At 47.8% G+C, this 18,812-nt stretch overlaps 1 protein-coding gene across 4 annotated transcripts in view; it reads right to left on the bottom strand.

Moving 5' to 3' along the window:
- Window positions 1-18,812, bottom strand: part of CCDC18 (coiled-coil domain containing 18) — a 2,185,916-nt gene that overhangs the window by 632,653 nt on the left and 1,534,451 nt on the right. For 3 of the 4 annotated variants that reach the window (XM_069641832.1, XM_069641829.1, XM_069641830.1), the window contains exon 22: window positions 370-462. The exons of the other annotated variant lie outside the window; for it this stretch is intronic. In XM_069641832.1, coding sequence (XP_069497933.1) covers window positions 370-462 — 93 coding nt within the window. The remainder of the gene's footprint in view (window positions 1-369; window positions 463-18,812) is intronic. 4 annotated transcript variants of the gene reach the window in all.

Below are 18,812 nucleotides of genomic sequence, written 5' to 3'. Positions count from 1 at the left end.
TTTTTTTTTTTTTTATTGACGTTTTGTTTATAGTTTTACAAAAAGCAAACTTTTACAAAACTTTCGAAATTTCATAAGTTATTCATTAAAATTACAGATAACAGACCATTAGATCATCAGCTGTTTCTTTTGCAACTTAAAATTTGGCATTTGTTAATTCAGAAGATTACATTGTAGCATTATGATTTGTAACTTCACGCGACCTTCTCATGCCCATATTAAGATTGGCCTGCACAAGACATACCAAAGATTTTGATAAAACACGCATTAAAATGCACAGATTTAGCTTGTGGGGTTATAATAGACATTTACATTTTCTAACGCATTTTCAATTTTACTCAACAAACGAGTTAGCGAAATGATAAGTACCAAGGACCCTCCATACATACAACTGTCCCATAATGATGTTTTGGAGATGTCAGAATCTTTCGGAGCAAATTTCCCCAATAGATTTTTCCTGTCCTGTTAAAAAAAAATGCATTCAATAACAAGATGTTTCATGGTTTCAATAGTGTCACATTCACAAAAGCGACAGTGTTGAGTTGAAAAGGCACCTTTATATATGCTCCACATGTAGATTCTTTCAAGTGTATGATATTGGTTTAGTTTAAACCTTAAATATGCTCTCCGTATCTTACTTGAAGGACATAACACCAAATACGACGATCTCATATCTCTCCTGCGTGGCCTTTTGGCATATTCCGCATACAGACGATATGAATTGTTACAATCTAAAGTGGTTGACCAGTCCCGATCAAAAAGATTTCTTTTGACTTTTGGAAGTTTCATTACTAGGTCAGAAATTGTGCAGTCACAATCAATGAGAATTGAATTCATTTGATTAACAAAGGCACACATGGATTTTAATTCTGACCGCACAACCAACCCATGTACATCCATATATAGGGAGTACTTTTGAGGTGCCATAATATCAGCATAGCGTGATAGTTTTCGCCAAACCCATCTAGCTGCTAGAGATACTAGACCAAGTTCGTGCCTAATTATGGAATTGGGAACTGAGGTGGATAGCCCCAATACACTTTTCCACACACTACCCTGAATTTGATTCAATATGACCCCGACATCATGAAGACATATATCTAACCCATATAAGAGAATCGGTTCCACTTTCAATAGATAAAAATCAATCAATGGTTGCAATGAAAATTCACAGATTGTTCTCAGCATGACCTTCATCATCGACACAAGTGGACGAACCTTCATTTTTAGATATTTCTGCCAAAATGTGAGAGAGTACTGGACATTTAGGGGATACCCCAGATAACGAATCGAGTTTTCGCATTCGATAACAGTGCCATTAAGTTGCCACTTGTACGATTTAATTTTCCTGAAATTTCGGAAAATCACAATTTGTGACTTTGAAGAATTGGGAGATAGATTGTGAGAGGCTGCATATTTAGCAAAACTATTCAATTTTAACTGTAGACCACTAGGAGTGCGATCAAATAGTAAGATATCGTCTGCAAAACATAACCATGAAATTTTCAATTCCCCTAGTTTCACAGGAAACATACCAGCTTCATTCCACAACATATCCATATCACAAAGGTATAAATTGAATAAGGTGGCAGCCATATTGCAGCCTTGTTTGACACCTGTCATAGTCATAATAGGAGCAGTTAAGGCGCCATCTCTGGTTACCCTAATTTGATACGTCGTGTGGTTGTGTAGCATTGCAATCAGTTGAATCAATCTTTTTGGAAAACCAAGTTTTAAGAGTTTTGACCATAAAACCTCTCTTATGACTGAGTCAAAAGCACTGCTCATATCAAGTGCAGCCATATAGACTGTGCCAGAATCTGGTATTTTGGTTTGAGCAAATATGTGGGAAATAATTAGAGCGTTTAACGAAGTCCCCATGTACTTACGAAACCCTGTTTGAAACTTTGAGAATATATTCTTATTCCTAATAAAACTTTGGAGCCGTTGGAGTAGAATTATAGAAAAAACCTTTTCAGAGGCATCCATCAATGCAATAGGTCTGAAATTCGAGGGTAAATTTGGATTCCCTTTCTTGTATAGAGGAATTATGATGGCATTAAGCCAAGATTTTGGGATAAGGTTGGTAGATAGAATATATACAAATTTAGTATAGAGAATCGCACCCCAAAAATATGGGTCATCTTTTAGAATACAGGCAGGTAAACCATCAGGCCCGGCAGCTTTGGAATAATTGAGCAGATTGATGGCCTCAACAATTTCATTCATAGAGAATAATAAAAGATCCTTACAATGTTGCTCAAGTATACCAGAGTTATGCATCTTAAATTGGACAGGCAAACTATATTTGCATTTGAAATAGTCGATCCATGTACTTGCAGCAATTGGGGAGGCAAAGTCATGCAACAACGCCCCCTTTTTATTGTTAAGTATTGCCCATATGTTCCTGGTATCACGAGTGATAAGATACTTCATCATTTGCTGATTGGCCGATAGTTTTGCATTAAACTTTATAGATGCAATTTTATGCCTATATTCGTTTAAGATACTCATCTTTGTGGAGTGAAACAGATAGGATTGTAGATTTTTTTTCTTTAAAGCGCGAATAGATCGATTTTTTTCCCTCTTGATTGCTGCTATTTCCAAATTGTAACCGCTCTCACAAGATGGGTTACGCAATTGAACTTTTTTGACTAGATAGTCAATATGTTTTTTAATTACGAAGGAGTTCCAGTCCTCTCTTCTACATGCATCAAAAAACAATACAGCCCCGTTATAAACCCGAAACACATCTCTGTGAACCAAAAAGGAAAGCTCTCTACACATTTTGGGAGACCAGCCTACAGAATTCTGTGGTCGATGGAGAGACACCAATCCCAACGCTGCTTCTTTATTTAAAGATGCCAGGTCACATCTGATACTTGTGCTTATTGGATAATGGTCACTCATAGTTTGGTTGTGAATTAAAACATTGTTTACCAAAGGCATGCATACGGATGAAACAAAAAAATAGTCTATGTAAGTGGAGTGGATCCCCCTCTTCCATGTACCTTTGTGGTCGCCAGTAAGAAATTCCAGTAATTGGATATTCCAATCTTTAAAATATGAGACCCAACGCTTCCCCATAGATGCCGAATCTCTCGAGGCAGACTTGCACTTATGAAGTAATTTAGATGACGTTGATAGACAGAAGGCATTAAAGTCGCCCCCAATTACAATCGTGTATTTTGGGTTTCTAACCATGGCTTCCTCAAGTAGCTCATCCATGTTATCCAATGCAGCCTCAAACGCTACATTGGCTGGGTTGTGATACACACATACAAATAACATAATATTTGACATTGCGCCTGTAAAGATAGACTCAACTGCCAACACTCCGTGTTTTGCATACATAACCTTTGACATGCGATTTATGTTGTTGTTAATGAGGATACCAATACCTCCAAGCGGTCGACCAATTACACCTCTCACAGCAGGTACACAGAAGTTGGAATAACCCTCAATATTCAATTTGTCGACACACATAGTTTCTTGTAAGAATATAATAGTGTGCGGACCCATTGAAGCAAAATGGGGTGACCATTTCTCAAGGTTACTTTTCCCACAACAATTCCAAGATATTATTTTGAGATTCTGAACCTTCTGAGCTATGACATTATTTGTCTATTGTTTATTTTGTTTGTTAGAAAAATCAAGAATGGTGGACATAAGGGGAGCTAGCCAAGAAATATTCGAAGTGGTTGCCATCAGCTCAGAAATTTTTGTAATTAATTCAACAGTTTGTTCGGAGCCAGCTGATGCGTTTGCTCGATTGGTACCACTCACAACCTCAGGTTCTAACATTTCATTCAGAAATATCTCAGCTTCTTCAATCGTTCTAAATAAATATAGGGTTAACCCACTGGATTTGAAGTCTTCTCTATGGTCCCACAATAACCGGAGTATCATCGCCGAATGTGGGGCACAAATCATTCTGAGATTATTATGGTTTGCTAGCCTTAGCCACTCAATATCATCCATGCGGAGGGTTCTTAAATTGGGACACTCTCTAAAGATGTTAAACAAGAACGATCTGTTCAACCTTTGCTTTCCATTAATTGCCTGATCACTAGACCAACCTAGAAAGTATCTAACATTTCTTTCAAATACATAATTAATTTCTTCTTTATCATTACTGCCTGACGGCAGAGGCTTATTCTCAACTGAATCTCTGGTATCAGTAACATCCATTACTGCATTATTAAATGCCCCCTCAACATCATTTGAGTTGATTTGGCTTTCTGGACAGTTGTCGTTATTTACAGATTCCTCGTCAGATCGGGGATTATCTGTGTTCCTTGCCGAGCTTTTTTCCGTCAACATAGCGCAAGCCTTTTTTTGTTTAATGACTGCCCCGGTAAGCTTATCTGGGGCAAAATCCTTCATTTGACCCTTAACCGTGGTTTTTTTTCAATTATAGGATAAAAGGTCGAAAGCCTGCCTTGTGCCATCTGTCCTGAATTAGCCAATCCCATCTCTACCACAGATGGCTTTACAGAGGTTCTCGTTTTTTTTACATTAGAATGGGAGGTAGTTGCAGGAGCCACATTTAGGACTAACTTTGATTCATCGTTCAGTTGAGTCAAGTCAATCTTCGAGACATTTGTTGAGCCTTCGATTGAGTTTGAGGACTGCAACTCATCCAAGTCAGCGGTGATAGCCTCTCTCTTTTTGTTTTTTTTATTTTTTTTGCTATCAACCTGGCTCGTTTTTTTTACATCCAGTGTTGATAGCTTTTTTTTCAGTTTATTTTCTCTTTTGATTGCCTTAATATGTGCTCGCTTCATTTTGCGTGACATAAAAGGTATCTGTGACCCTTCAGGGTCAAAGTCTTCACACTCAGTACTCACTGTAACTCCCTTCTCACTAGATTTCACCAATTTTTCGGCGAGAATAGTTTCGTTTCTTCGGCTTCAATTATGACATTTACCAGGGGAGAGGGACTATTAGGTGTGTTCTCTTTTGTAATTGACACGGAACCAATAGCAACAGCATGCTCATTAAGACGTCCCCCACCAAATTTTAAGTCTAAATTTTGCGTTGTTACTAAACGAACTAACTCATCTAATGTCCGAGAGTTCTGTTTCACTTCATCCACTAAGTCAGTAGAGCCAGCATAAGTCACAGAGGAGCATACCTCCTTTGGCCCTTCCACTACAGCACTTGCATACGTGCGAGGCTCAAATACCACAGTTACAGAAGAATCATCAGTTTGTGTAAATTGATTCACGCGCGTTAGGTTGTTCATTGACAATGCTTTCAGTAGGCATGCATCAATAAGTGCCTGTTTCTCTGATTGAACAGCAGATTGCGAAATCATCATGCCCTCAATTTTTGAAACCTTATTAGTGAGAGTTAACACTATTTCTTTTAGGGAGTTTATTTGCATGTGAGTTAAGTCATGACCCTTATCCAAAAGATTTAAGAGAGAAGAAATCACCGGAAAATTACTTAGATCTTCATCTTTAATTAGATCCTTGGGATTAGATTGTTGAGGTTTGACTGGTGATGCTCGTGCCCCTATCTCGTAGCACAGATCTTCATCAAAGGACTCATTCACCATTTGTTTAGGGGCTGAAATGGGACCTGGATCAGTATAAGTTTTACAAAATATAGGCGAGCAGCAGGAGGGTCGCTTTACATGATCATGATGGTAAGGAACAATACACGCAGATGAATTGATAGAAGGCCCATCATGAATATTATGCAAACAAATGCGTTCAACCTCCGAAGGCAAAAATACAACAGGTGAATTCGGTGTCATTGCAATCCGGCAGCGTTTCTCCCATTCGCCAATCAATGCGGGACCCAGATAAGAAACATCCGAAATAATATTAGATGCCGCATAAGTTTTGACAACTTTCTTAGTAGCTGCCAAATTCCCTACTGGCTCCTCTGAATTCGCTATATCATCATTATTGCTAATGGAGGGTTTTTTAAATGATTCACCATCTGCAAAAGGAGCAATAGATATACAAGATTGTAATTGATTGCATTCATCATCATTAGGTTCTACTGCTAATGGTTGCAGACTATACGGGATGTTATTTATATCATTTAACCCATCTTCACCAATCACAGCAAGTGGATTTAAATCCATATCAGAGTCATGTAATAGCACTGGATTAAAGACATGCATCCCTGTGTGAGAATTACCTTCAGCGAGGCTCTTACTGCTACGTAGGCTAACCACCATTATAAAGCCTACACCACACAGTAGCTAATTCACCTTTGTCAACAAGGAAACCAGAATCAGGAGGCCCCGCGCCACGCACCGCGAACAGCAAACAGTACTTGTCCTGTACTTGGTGCGCGGCGCAGGTGCGCGAGGCAACTGGTACTTGAGGACGCAGGTTGCAGGGCGTGACACGATATGGGGGGCGTGGCCTCCACAACAGGAAAGACCTTTGCAGAAGAAAGCAGAAAAAGCGATTTTTAGTAAAGGAGCACGAAGGAAAAAGCAACACTGCTTATGACACACAATTTAAAAGGGGCACAGTTGTGAAAGGCACAGTTGTGCAATGCTCAAGTTGTCAAGTACACAGAGAGCCCTCTGTGTGTAGCATTAATTGGTTAAACAGTCACCTTTAGGCCAGGCACGTTAGTGCACCCTTGAAAGACGTCCTCCAGGCCGTGACAGAGATGTTGGGCAATTCCGTCGTGCACAATCCAAAAGGGTCCAAGATGAAAAAAAGTCACGAATAGAGAGACGAGGCAGCAACAACAGAGGTGTAATCCAGGAACCCTTCAATCTAGTGGGGACCCTTCCTTCTTTAAAGGAGGCATTCAGAATTTTTGTAATGGAACTAATCAAGAGCCCAGAACAGGCCTTGATAGTTGTGGCTGGAAAACCGGTCCCCTTTGCAGGTGGATGGCTTTAGTTTGACGAGAATAGTATGAAGTTCAACTTCCGTAATACTCCTAAAATTGAACTTTGGTATGGTCTGAGTTAAGAGTGGGATTTTACATCAGCAAGTCCTTTGGAGGTTCAATTGGCCGTGAGGTTAAGGTTTGTTCAATACCATTTTTTATCTTCTCTGTCTTAGTTACCATAGCCTCTTGGATGTGCATGCACCACTCCTGATCTTACAGATGGTTTCTTGAAAATTGACGTCAGGTTTCTCGAATTCCTTAAGTATGGCATAAATGTCTTTCGGAGTCGTGTTGGGCATTTTCTATACGTACTTCATCAGACACCTTTTTTGCTTTTATAATGGCCAGTTTAAATTTCCTGGCCGCTCCCTGGTAAGCTATCCTACCATTTTTCTCCTTAGATTTTTTCCACTGGTACAATTTTTGCCTTTTTCCACTCTTAACATTTTAAGGTCCTCAGAGAAACAGATATTTTTAGGATGATTGGTAACCTTCCTATTTTTTAAGGGAGTTAGCGTGTCAATAGATTTAGAGAGGGCATGCAGGAGGGAGTCGGTCATACCATCACATTCATCGAAGACGACATATTGGACATATCCCTCTTGCTGGAAAGTCTGGTGCAATATGGGAGGTTATCGGGCTTTAAAGTTAATCTGGGAAAGTCAGTGGTTTATTCGGCAGGGGGTGGGGGGTCGTGCGTCGGATAGGGAGAAGAAATACATTGCAAGGTTATCATTCAGGGTGCAGGAAGATGCCTTTTGCTACCTGGGGATCCAGGTGACACATCGCTTCGAGGACCTCTTTCCTTTTAATGTCCTACCTTTATGGTGGACTATAAAACAAGACATGCAGAGATGGTCGAGAGCAGGGCTGTCGTGGATGGCACGTTTAAATTGTATAAAGATGGTGGTGCTCCCCAAATTCCTGTTCTTGTTTCAGATGTTACCAGTAGGGATCCCCTCGTTCTTCCACTAGGTGACAGTGGCTATGCTGAGATTTCTCTGGGCAGGGGCCAGACAGGTTTGCCTACAAGGCATTGATCCTACCAAAGGAGGAGGGAGGAGTGGGGTTCCCGGACCTAGCGACATCTCACAGGTTTCAGGTCCTAGTGGATCACTTGAATACATTTTCAGGCAAACAATGGGTAGCGATCGATAATGCAGTATTTGCTCCAGTCACGTCAGGGGAATGGTTGTGGGTCCCCAGAGCCTGCATTCCAAAGAGGCTGCTGCATCGCCCGGTCCTGGAGGTTTTGTGGTATATATAGAGGGAGGGTGGGGACAACAGATGGCTTACAACATGCCTGTTGCCACTGAGTTGTATATGTGCCCCCCCTTTGAGGGATGGATTGAAGAGCCACTGGCATTCCAGCTCTGGTACGAGGCTGGACTAAGCAGGGCGGGGCAACTGTGGGAAGGGGGCGCCTTCGTCTCCTTGAGCAGGCTGGAGGAGGCCCTGGGCCTCAAATTGTCGCCATTCCGTTTCCTACAAATGAAGGGGGTGCTAGTGAAGGGATGATGGGGTGAAAACTTAAGGATGGAACTGACAGGCTTTGAAGGGTTCCTGATCACAAAGAGGGGATTCAGGGGGCTCATAGCTGGACTGTATAAGAGGATCCTCTTGGCGAATCCCAGGGACCCCCTCCCATCGAGAACCAAGTGGGGATAGGACCTAGATAGGGACATTGAAGACACTTTGTGGGCACAGATATGTAGGAGGGCTAACTGCTCCACAACCGCACTCCAGTACAGACACCAGGCCCTAAAGCTATTGCATAGATGCACTATCCGCCAACAATGATTGCTCAAATGAGGGAGGCTTATGACCCACACTAAGTGCCACCGGGAAAAGGGGGACTGTATTCACATGTGGTGGGGTCAAAAGTCCAGATGTATTGGAGGGAGGTCTTGTTCTGGATAAAAGGGGTGTATGGGATTCAGAGTGAGTTTTCCCATGGTTGCTTCTTTTTGGGGTAGGGTTGGAAGTGGAGTCAGAACTGGAAGAGGGGCACATGTGTCAGATCATGCTGGTTTCTGCTAGATGCTCCCTGGCCCAACTGTGGAAAAACACAGGAGTGCTGGTCGAAAAGGAAGGGGTTTCAAAGATTGAAGCCATTTATAGCATGGAATATCTCACTAATCTCCTGGATGAGTCCAGGTCTGAAACGGAGGGCCAGGGGCTCCCTTTCTTTGAGAAATATGGCCGGTGGCAGGGGGGCCGTGGGGAAGTGGTGGGGGATGATGGGGGCCGGCCACCACTAGGGGAGGCCAACATGTCCTAAGAATTATCTGGGGAATTGCGCAACAGAATGGACCTCAGGGGATGTTCTCCGATTCACGGATAGGCGTGCCCTTGAGGGGCCTGGTTGGAAATGAGGTACCATCCTTTGTTTGGACTTTGTGGAGACAATTAAACTTTGTTGCAGGGGGGGCATAAAGGGGAGGGGTTCAATTGTGTTGGTTATAGGAGAAGGAACGAGTTACTTACCTGTAACTGTTGTTCTCCAGCATGGGTCTGGCATGGTTTCACATGCTCATGAATATTTTCCGTCATCAGGCTGGGAATCCTCGGTAAAGGTAAAATCAGTATCAGTTTCGTTTCTGATCTGTCTTTCTTAGTAGTAACCAATCACTGGTCTCTGGGTCATACTGTCCCCAGCCAATGACTGCCCTCTCCCTAAGCCCCGCCCCTGGCAGCCATCCTCAGATTTGGTAGCACGTAAAGTGGCAGTATGACCAAGTGAAGAGCCGCAGAGGGGAAGGAGGGAGGGTTCGCAAGTGAATCCATGCCAGACCCATGCTGGAGAACAACAGTTACAGGTAAGTAACTTGTTCCTTCTCCAGCATGGGGTCTGGCATGGATTCACATGCTCATGAATATAAGAATACATAACAGTACACACATGCACAACGATGGGAGGTGGCAAGGCTCAACATTAAGCATTACATAAAACTCAACATTAAGCATCTCTTACCTCCTCACCAGGCTCACCTTAAGCGAACAGGTTGCGCAGCACTGCCTGGCCGACTCTGGCCTCCTCCCTGGAATCCCGGTCGATGCAGTAGAATCTCGTGAAGGTGTGCGTCGACCTCCACATAGCAGCCCTGCAGATGTCCAGCAGGGGCACACCAGACAAGAACGCCGTGGTGGCAGTGATCGCTCTGGTCGAATGGGCTCTCGGACGGCCGGGCAACGGTCGGTTTGCCAACCGATGACAGTGCATGATGCAGCCGGAGAGCCATCTGGAAATGGAAGCCTTTGAGAGAGCCTTCCCTTGGTTCACAGGTCCAAAGTTCACAAACATTTGTGATGTCTTCCGAAAACTCTTCGTTCGGTCCACGTAGAACTTCAGCGCTCTAGCTACATCCAGCGAGTGCAAAGTCCTCTCGGCCAGCGACGAAGGCGACGGGAAGAAAACTGGCAACACCAAGGGCTCATTGAGATGGAAGTCCGATGGCACCTTGGGCATGAAGGAGAGGTGCGTCCTCAGCACTACCCTCGTCTCGTGGAAATCAAGTATGGAGGCTTGCAGGATAGGGCCTGAATCTCTCCCACGCGTCGTGCAGAGGTGATGGCCACAAGGAATGCTGTCTTCCATGACAGGAACTTCAACGGAGCCGAATGCAAGGGCTCGAATGGCGGGCCCATGAGCCTGGTCAGCACCACGTTGAGCTCACACGCCGGAGCTGGAGCATTCACCGGCGGGAACGATGGAAACAGTCCTTTCATAAACTCCTTCACCGGGTAATGAGACCACAGGGACGACTGTCCTGCAGTTCTGGTGTATCGGGAAATCGCTGCCAGATGTATCTTGATGTAAGCATGAGCTAGTCCAGCTTTGGCCAGCGACAGTAAGTATGGTAGTACTTGAGGGGCTGTAATCCGTAGAGGGTTAATCTTCTGTGCACGGCACCAGACAGAGAACCTCTTCCACTTTTGTCCATAGCACTTGAGATTTGAGGACGCCCTGGCTTTTGCAAGAACCTCTCTGCAGTCAGCCGGGATATCGTACCCTCCAAACTCTAGTGCTGCAGGATCCAGGCCTGCAAGTTCAGCAACTCCGGGTCGTGATGAAGAATGGTGCCTCCTTCTGTGTAGAGAAGATCTGCGTCAGTCGACAGATTGACTGGTGGGGATGCTGACAAGTCCAGAAGGTCCGGGAACCATATCTGTCTCGGCCACCTCGGTGCGACGAGGATCATCTTGCACCAGGACCTCTTGAGTTGGTTGATGAGCCTGAGCAGCAATGGCAATGGAGGGAACGCATACAGGAACAGGCCGTCCCAGGGGAACGAGAAAGCATCGCCCATGCTCCTCGGCTGGGGGAACCTGCTGGCGAACCTCTGGCACTTTGAGTTTGTCGCCGTCGCGAACAGGTCGATTTAGGGTTTGCCCCATCGCCGGAAGAGGTGATCCACTTGACCCTGGCGTAGTTCCCACTCGTGGCACGAGCGCAGCTCCCTGCCGAGTGAGTCGGTGGTGGTGTTTTTTATCCCTGCTAGATGAAAAGGTACCAGAAACACCCCCTGGGCAATGGCCCAGTGCCACAGATCCTGGGCTTCCTTGGACAGGGTTGGGGATCTGGTTCCTCCCTGCTTCTGGATGTAGAACATCTTGGTGGTGGTGTTGGTGAAGATCCTCACCACCTTGCCCTTGAGGGCCCAGAACACTGCTCAGAGCTCCAGTATGTTGATGTGGAGCGGCCTCTCCTCCGGGAGCCACAGGCCTCTCGCGTGAAGATCTCCGGTGTGTGCTCCCCACCCCTCCAGGGAGGCATCCGTCGTCACCGTCACCTGGTATGCTGGGGTCGGAAAGACTGCGCCCGCTGCGAGATGCACGCAGGTGCCCCACCATCGAATTGCTTGGCGGAATACTTCGTTGAGCGAGATCTTGTCCTCGAAGCTGCCCGTCGCTTGCATCCAACGGGCATCGAGGAACTCCTGCAGAGGGCGCATCCGAAGCCTGCACAGGCGCACCAGATAGATGCAAGAGGACATCATCCCGAGCAGGGACTTGATGGACCTCACTCTGGCCACGTTCGTGTCCAGCAGACGCTGTACCTTGCCCAGGATGGCCTGCGTTCTTTCCTCCAACGGCGAGGCCAATCGTGCCACTGTATCGAGCTTGGCTCCCAGAAACAGAGCGACATGCGACGGAACCAGGTGGGATTTGGGGAAGTTGATGGAGAATCCCAGGTCCGTGAGCAGCCGGACGGTCTTAGCTGTCTGTTCGACGGCAAGTTCCCTTGTCCCTGCTCGGATGAGCCAGTCGTCCAGGTAGGGGTAGACGTGGATCCCCTGCAGGCGCAGCCGTGCGCCACTGGTGCTAGGCACTTGGTGAACACCCTGGGCACTGACTTCAATCCGAACGGGAGGGCCTTGAACTGGTAGTGCCGCCCTTGGACTACGAACGTGAGAAACTTTCGGTGTCCTTTTAGGATGGGGATGTGAAAGTACGCATCCTCCAAATCCAACGACGATAGGAAGTCACCTTCCTCCAGCTGGCCCAGCATGTGCAGGAGGGTGACCATCCGGAACTTCTGTGCCTTGATGTATTTGTTTAGCCGATGCAAGTCCAGGATGGGACGCCAACCTCCTGTCTTCTTCCTGACGAGGAAGTATCTTGAGTATACTCCGGAGCCCTGGAGCCTCTTTGGGACGAGCTTGATGGCTCCTTTTTTGAGCATCGCCCCCTCACCTCTAACAGCAGTTGAGGGACGTGGTTTTCCTTCCTGGCCACTGGAGGAATTCGGGGGCACTTTTTTAGGAATTCCAGAGTGTGCCCGTGGGCCAGGGCATCCAGCACCCAAAGGTCGGTGGAGATGGACTCCCACACGTTGACGAACTTTGCTAGCCGGCCTCCCACCGGGGTGCTTCGGTGGTGGCCCGACGCAACGGCCGGTGCAGTCTTGCTTGGAAGCAGCCTTGCCTCCTTGACCTCCCTGGCGACGACGGCGAGATCCACCTGACTTGCCTCGTCCCCTGTATGCTTCTTGCGACCGGAACGGGCCGTCTGACGGTAGGTCGAGGAGCCGCTGCCGAATCCTTTGGAGGCACCTTGCTTGCATCCGGAGTTCTGAAAGTGCGGCTGCTGTTGCTGCAGAACTCCCAAGGCCGGAGCCGTCTCCGTGTCGGTCTTGATGGCCTGCAGCGACTCATCCACTGTCTTTCCAAACAGATTGTTCCCGTCGAAGGGCATGTCCAAAACCTTGGCTTGCACGTCCTGGTGGAAATCCATCGCCCTGAGCCACCCCCGCCGTCAAAGGCAAACGCTGTTGCCCAACTGGTGGAAACCGGTGTCGGCAATGTCCGTGGACACCGTTATGGCGTGGTCCGACGCCACCTCACACTCCTGTAGGAGCGCCAGGGCCTCTGCCTTCTTGTCATCCGGGAGGAAGTCCACCAGAGGGGCGATCTTGTACCACAATTCCCTGTCGTAGCGGGCCACAATCGCTAGGGTGTTGGCCGCCTTAATCGTCGTCGCAGACGACAAAATGACTCGTCGTCCTATGGCATCCAGCTTCTTTCCCTCGCCGTCCGGTGGGGAAGTTGAAGATGAAGCCGATGCCCCCCCCCCCCGCTTTCTTCTTGGCTGCTGCTGAGACGACCGAATCCGGGGTCGCATTGCCCTAAGGCACAACGGGGCGGCGTCGGGGACCCGGTACTACTACTCGTACCGGTCCCTCTTGGCAGGTGTCGTGGACGGGTTCTTGAGGAGGGCAAGTCCCTCGTCCCAGATGTCATCCAGCAACGGCACCGCGAGGCCCGTCTTCCTCTTGGCCTCGCGCTGTTGGTAGAGGAAGCCTTCCTTCTTTTCTTCGGGGCAGAGCTGAAAAAGCTCGGATCCCCTGGCAATCATGGCGTGGAAGGAGCCAATCTCTTCGGGCGGGTACCCCCGAGGAATCGTCGTGGCCGTGTCTGTTCCCATGTCGTCCCTCGGGACCAGGGAAGGCGACAAAGGCTGAGAAGGCCGTGAGGGCTGAAGGGGCACTGGATGAATTCTCCTCCTCTTGTTTGGAGCGCTTCCCGACAGACCCGGTTCAGCTGGGTCGTGCGTCGGGGGTAGGGGCAGTCTCGTCCTTATCTCTGTGCGTAAGGCTTGGATTGCTGTCAAAATGGCCGCCGAGTTCTCCTGCGGCTCGGGCTGCGACAGGCACGACGGTTGCTCCTCATCCATGGGAACCTCGTCGTCGTTGCCACCCTCACCCTCGTCATCTCCCTCGTCGGGATTCCTCCCGTGAGACCGGGCCTCTTCCAAATTCCCGGTCAGTTCCTCCTCGGAGGTTGTGTCTGTAACGGCCAACACCCTCCCACCCCCCTTTTTTCCACCGGGGTCTTCTCGATGGGCTTAAAAGAGGATTCCCTCTGCAGAGGCAGGGAAACTCTGGGCCCCGAGGTCGCCTCCACTGGGATAGCCTCCACAGGCTTCGCCAGGGCCGCAGCGGCTCCCTCGATAGAGGCCTTAGCCGGGTGAATCAAGGCCTTCACCACCTTGGGCGCGCTTGAGGCCTTCACCTTAGGGGGAGGGTCACCACCTCGCTCCCCTTCGGCCGGTTCCTTCGAGATCGACCGGGGCCTCTCCAGAAGCTTAGCCGGGTTCTCAGATTTTCTCTTCCCCGAGCCAGAGCATTGGCTCTTGGTTGATGGCATCGATGAAGGTACGCCCTGCGTGGCAGCCGAGGAGCCCGACCATTCGGCGCTCCCGGTGCCCGCTGAATCATGGTGCTTTGCCTTCTGTTGGGCCCCCGTCGCCGGGGCGCCCTCACAGGATTTAGAAGATCGCTCGGACTTCTTCTTCTCACCTGCTGGGCTCTTGCCTTCCAGCCAGTTGGAGAGACGGATCCGTCGATCCCTCATAGTCCGAACCGACATGTTCATGCAAAACGCACAGTCCTTCTCCATGTGCGTTTTGTCCTCTTGGAGGCAGTAAAGGCATTTCGAATTCTCGTCCACCTTGAACACATTTTGCAAATTGCATCCAGGGCAGATCCTGAACCATATGCCGGGAGTCGAGCTTCCCTTCTCCTGGGCCATGGTCTTCTCGTCCACGAGGTAGGCCTCAGAAACTTCTGGAATCCTCCAATGAGTCCAAGGCCTTTTCCTCTCTTCCTGGGGTTATGAGCATACTTGGTAAAGCCCCAAAAGGTGCTTTTCCTTGAGCCAATGCGACAAGACTACTGCTAAGTCTGCCTGTGGGTTAGCGGATAGGGACTTCCAAAAGGATACCAGATTCTACCAAAGGGTTTTCTGGAGGCACCAGTTTCAAAAATTCCACCACATCCCAGAACCTGTTGTAGAACATCCCCGTAGAGGAAGATTCTTCAGCAAACTCATCATCCTCATTGGTTTCTGTCTTCTTAGTCCTGGTTGGCACAGCCTGTGATACCCTGTTCCCCCCTCAGGGATGCTTCACGCCCTAGCCATCTGTTCTGAGCATACTGGCACAGATGCTGTCCCTACATTGTTTGGGCAGCAGGGAGAATCACCTCCTTGAAGAGTTCCTTAAAGAATTCACACGTCAGGACCCTGGAATAAGTGTTTGAATCTCGCCATCAGAGACCCGTCTTCCTGGCCCGGGAGGGTCCTATGGCCTTGTTCCGGTAGCATAGAAGGGGTGCTGAGGCAATGCCTGCGTCGTGTAGCCCCTGAAGGGAATATGTGGATCCACCTGCCGTGGTTGTGTGCCCATATACGGTTCTCTTTGTGCTTTGGACCAAGTTACTATTGGCTCAAAGCTCATTGGTTTGTCCAGTTGGGACTGCTTGCCCTCCTTGGTTGTTGCATGTGCACTCTGGGTATCCAAGGGTTCTTCAGGGGCTTCCCCCAGAGATCTCGAGGCTTTTTTTTGCAGGATTCAGCCATTTTTGTTATCCTCACATGCAGCCCCATGTTTCCTGGCTCTGCGCATGATGGGGCCTTCTGTGGCCTTGTGATAAGCTGCCTGAGCTGTTTTGCACAGGCAACAGGACCTTTGCCCCATCCGGTGCGACTTTGCACATGGGGGTTCACAATCTCGGAAGGCAGTAGCCCTCCCATGTCAGAGTTTCCTTGGTTCTGCATGGGATGCCAGTGTTTCTGTTGGGGCTTTAGAGGCGTGCCCCCTCCTGGTCTGGTTCATAGGTGGCACCGAGCGGGGCGATTCCCCAGTCCCCTTATGGACCTCAGGCACTTGCCCGGCACAGCCCGGCACAACCCACGGATGTGTTTGTTGGGAGAAGTTTTCCTGTAGTCCCCAGACAAACCTCGGGCCCATGCCTGGTAAGCTCCACGATTGAGAGAAGGGCCCCGCCCACGCAGCGAGAGAGAGAGAGAGATGTCCCCCGTGAAGGCTGTAAGGTGTCCCCTGTGAGGGACACCCTTGTAAATGAATAAATCTGACTCACTTTTACTCTGGGTGCGAAGAACTCCTCGTCCTCACCCGTGAGCTGCTCGCCGATAGTTGCCTCCCAGCAAGTAACCAAGCTCATTAATGATCGGCTGGATAGGGAGATTCATGCACTGCACAAGTGCCACGTGAGTGGCCTCCCTAAACACACGTTCCGGGGGACATCCCAAGAGTAAGAGGGCACGGGCCGTAGTGCTGTTCTGTTATACAATGGGTTGTAAGGGTGCAGAAGGAGGATAGACTTATTTATTCAGGAAAACAAAGAGAAAACCTAACTTTCCCTATCTCTAAGAGGGTTTTCCCTGCCACAACTAAAACGCTAAGAGTTTTGTCAGACTGTCAGTATAAATCAGTAGTCCATCATTGTGTGTGAAAAACCCAGCTTCCGTCCCTTACACTTGAAACTAACCTAGAAATAAAGTAAACTTTCTTGCTCCAAAAGAATGACTCCCTTCTTCTGGACTAGGAACAAAGGTTCACTTCCAAATCTTGGATTCTTCTTAGGGTAATTACTCCCTCCCCCAGCTCAAAATTGTCTTCCAACATAAAAGGCACAGTTCAAGCACTTTTGCTTGGCAGACACACTGCCTATCGTCTAACACTTTGTATCTGAAAGTCTTTATCTTTGGTTACAAGGAGAATAACTCCCTTCTCCTGGTATCCCAAGTTCCCAGTTTCACACAACCAGGGGGAATGACTCCCTTCCACTGGTCTTTCTTGGTTATCAGGAGAATGCCTTCCTCCTCCAGGTATCTTGGTTTCAGTGTTTAACAATGCCACTTGCTTTACCACAGTTCACAATACTTTGGGGAATGAGTCCCTCTGGCTTCTCTTGTATCTAGTTTCACAGTTCACAAATCTGGAGGGAATTACTCCCTTCCCCTGGTTTTTGTTATACTTTAGTTTTTGGCAGACCTGGTTCACTCCCCTGCCAGGTACTGCCAGGAAGATGACTACTTTGGATGGATCTTCTTTTCTGGGTACGGGTCCAAGGCCCTATTTTCTCTATGGATCACTTCAGGCAGACCTGGTTCACTCTCCTGCCAGGTATTGCCCTGTAGAAGAGGATTTCTCTGGCTCTTCTTTTGTGGGTGAGGGTCCCAGAATCCGTGGGTGTGCTGTTAAACATCCGGGGTATACCCTTCTTTCGCCCCTGCTTGGTGTGTTTTGAATCCTCCACAACGCCCTCACCAATCTTCCCAGCAACCGTGATACCTTTTGGGTTCTTGCTGGCTTCCTCCGGTAGGCATGGGCTTCTACAGGCTTTGGCTTCACTCTTACCCTGGATTCCATTGTTCTCTGGCTGGCTGCAGCGGCTCCCCCAGCAGACTGCTTCTCTAAACAGTCATGTCTGCACTTGTGCGCACCATCCAGGCTCTTCGCACATTTGGATCTTTAGCTTTCTGGTTTTCCGTGTGGTCTTTCCTCGTCAGACCGAATAGGGACGTCACAGCTCCCTTGTTCACGTCCCAATGAGTTGTCGCTACTCTGTTCTCCGCGGAACCGCTTCCTCATTCGTGGCTACTCGAGGGAGGGCTCGACACATGAGTAGGTCCTCGCTTCCTTGTTATTCCATTCAAGTTTTCATTATGGCTCTTCATTGTGCTGCACCTCCCCCTCATCTCAGTAGTTGTCAAGGGAGTCATCCCTAGGAAGTCTCTAATCTTCCTAGTCTCAGTGGATCTCATATCACTGGCCCTACATAGGTACATGGGGTGGTTGGGTATGTTTTTGGTGTGTAGCAAAAGTGTAGGCTGAGGAGGGATGATTGGGAGGTGGTCGTACCACATTCTCCCTAGACATCTGTCCTTGTTTCCAGAGGCAAGGTCTCTCCCCATGAGATCCTGCTGCTACCACCCCTAAGGGGACTATTGGGTAGCAGCCTCACCTCTCGGCCTCATGAGGAAGGGTCCACCTTTGGGGTAAAGTAACAACATCTAGGGATTCATCACAGAGCCTTGCATAAAAACCCACAATATCAAGAAGACATGCAAATCTGTCTAGTAGAATAGCCAAAGCAGCATCAAATAAGGTAGCTCTCACAAACCCAACAAGTGGAAGGATAATAATAGTACTAATACCTCATTTACAAATATTGCTTTATGCAAGGTTCGACCTGATTCGACATGCTGCATAAATAGGTCTTATTATCAGATTTTTCATGCTGCTTAATTTATGAACCTCCAAAGGATGATGGACTGAGGTCCTGCTGGCAATCAAACCAGTTTACCGGATACAGAACACAGTTGTCTGAGACAAGCGCTCCACCCTGCTAATCTGTCTTACCAACATGATTAATACTTTCACTAAGGCAATTCTTTTTAAAATTCTTTGCCATCAGACCTTCCAGTGTTGAACTATACCATGATGTTATGTCTTGAAGTATGCAGACCTCAGACGATAAGCATGTTAACAAGGGATTCCAGACTACCTCCATCTATTAAAATGATTTGAATATTTCTAAGTACACTTATTTACTGAACTACAGCCTCTTGAATTATTATGAGGCGGTTCTGCAGCAAAACCTTATTGGTTTTGCTTTTCTTTTTACATCC

This window comes from Ambystoma mexicanum, chromosome 1q (genome assembly GCF_040938575.1).
Source record: "Ambystoma mexicanum isolate Mex_15411 chromosome 1q, UKY_AmexF1_1, whole genome shotgun sequence".
NCBI lineage: Eukaryota > Metazoa > Chordata > Amphibia > Caudata > Ambystomatidae > Ambystoma > Ambystoma mexicanum.
Note: the sequence above shows the minus strand (reverse complement) of the source record. Positions and strands in the feature narration are given on the sequence as shown.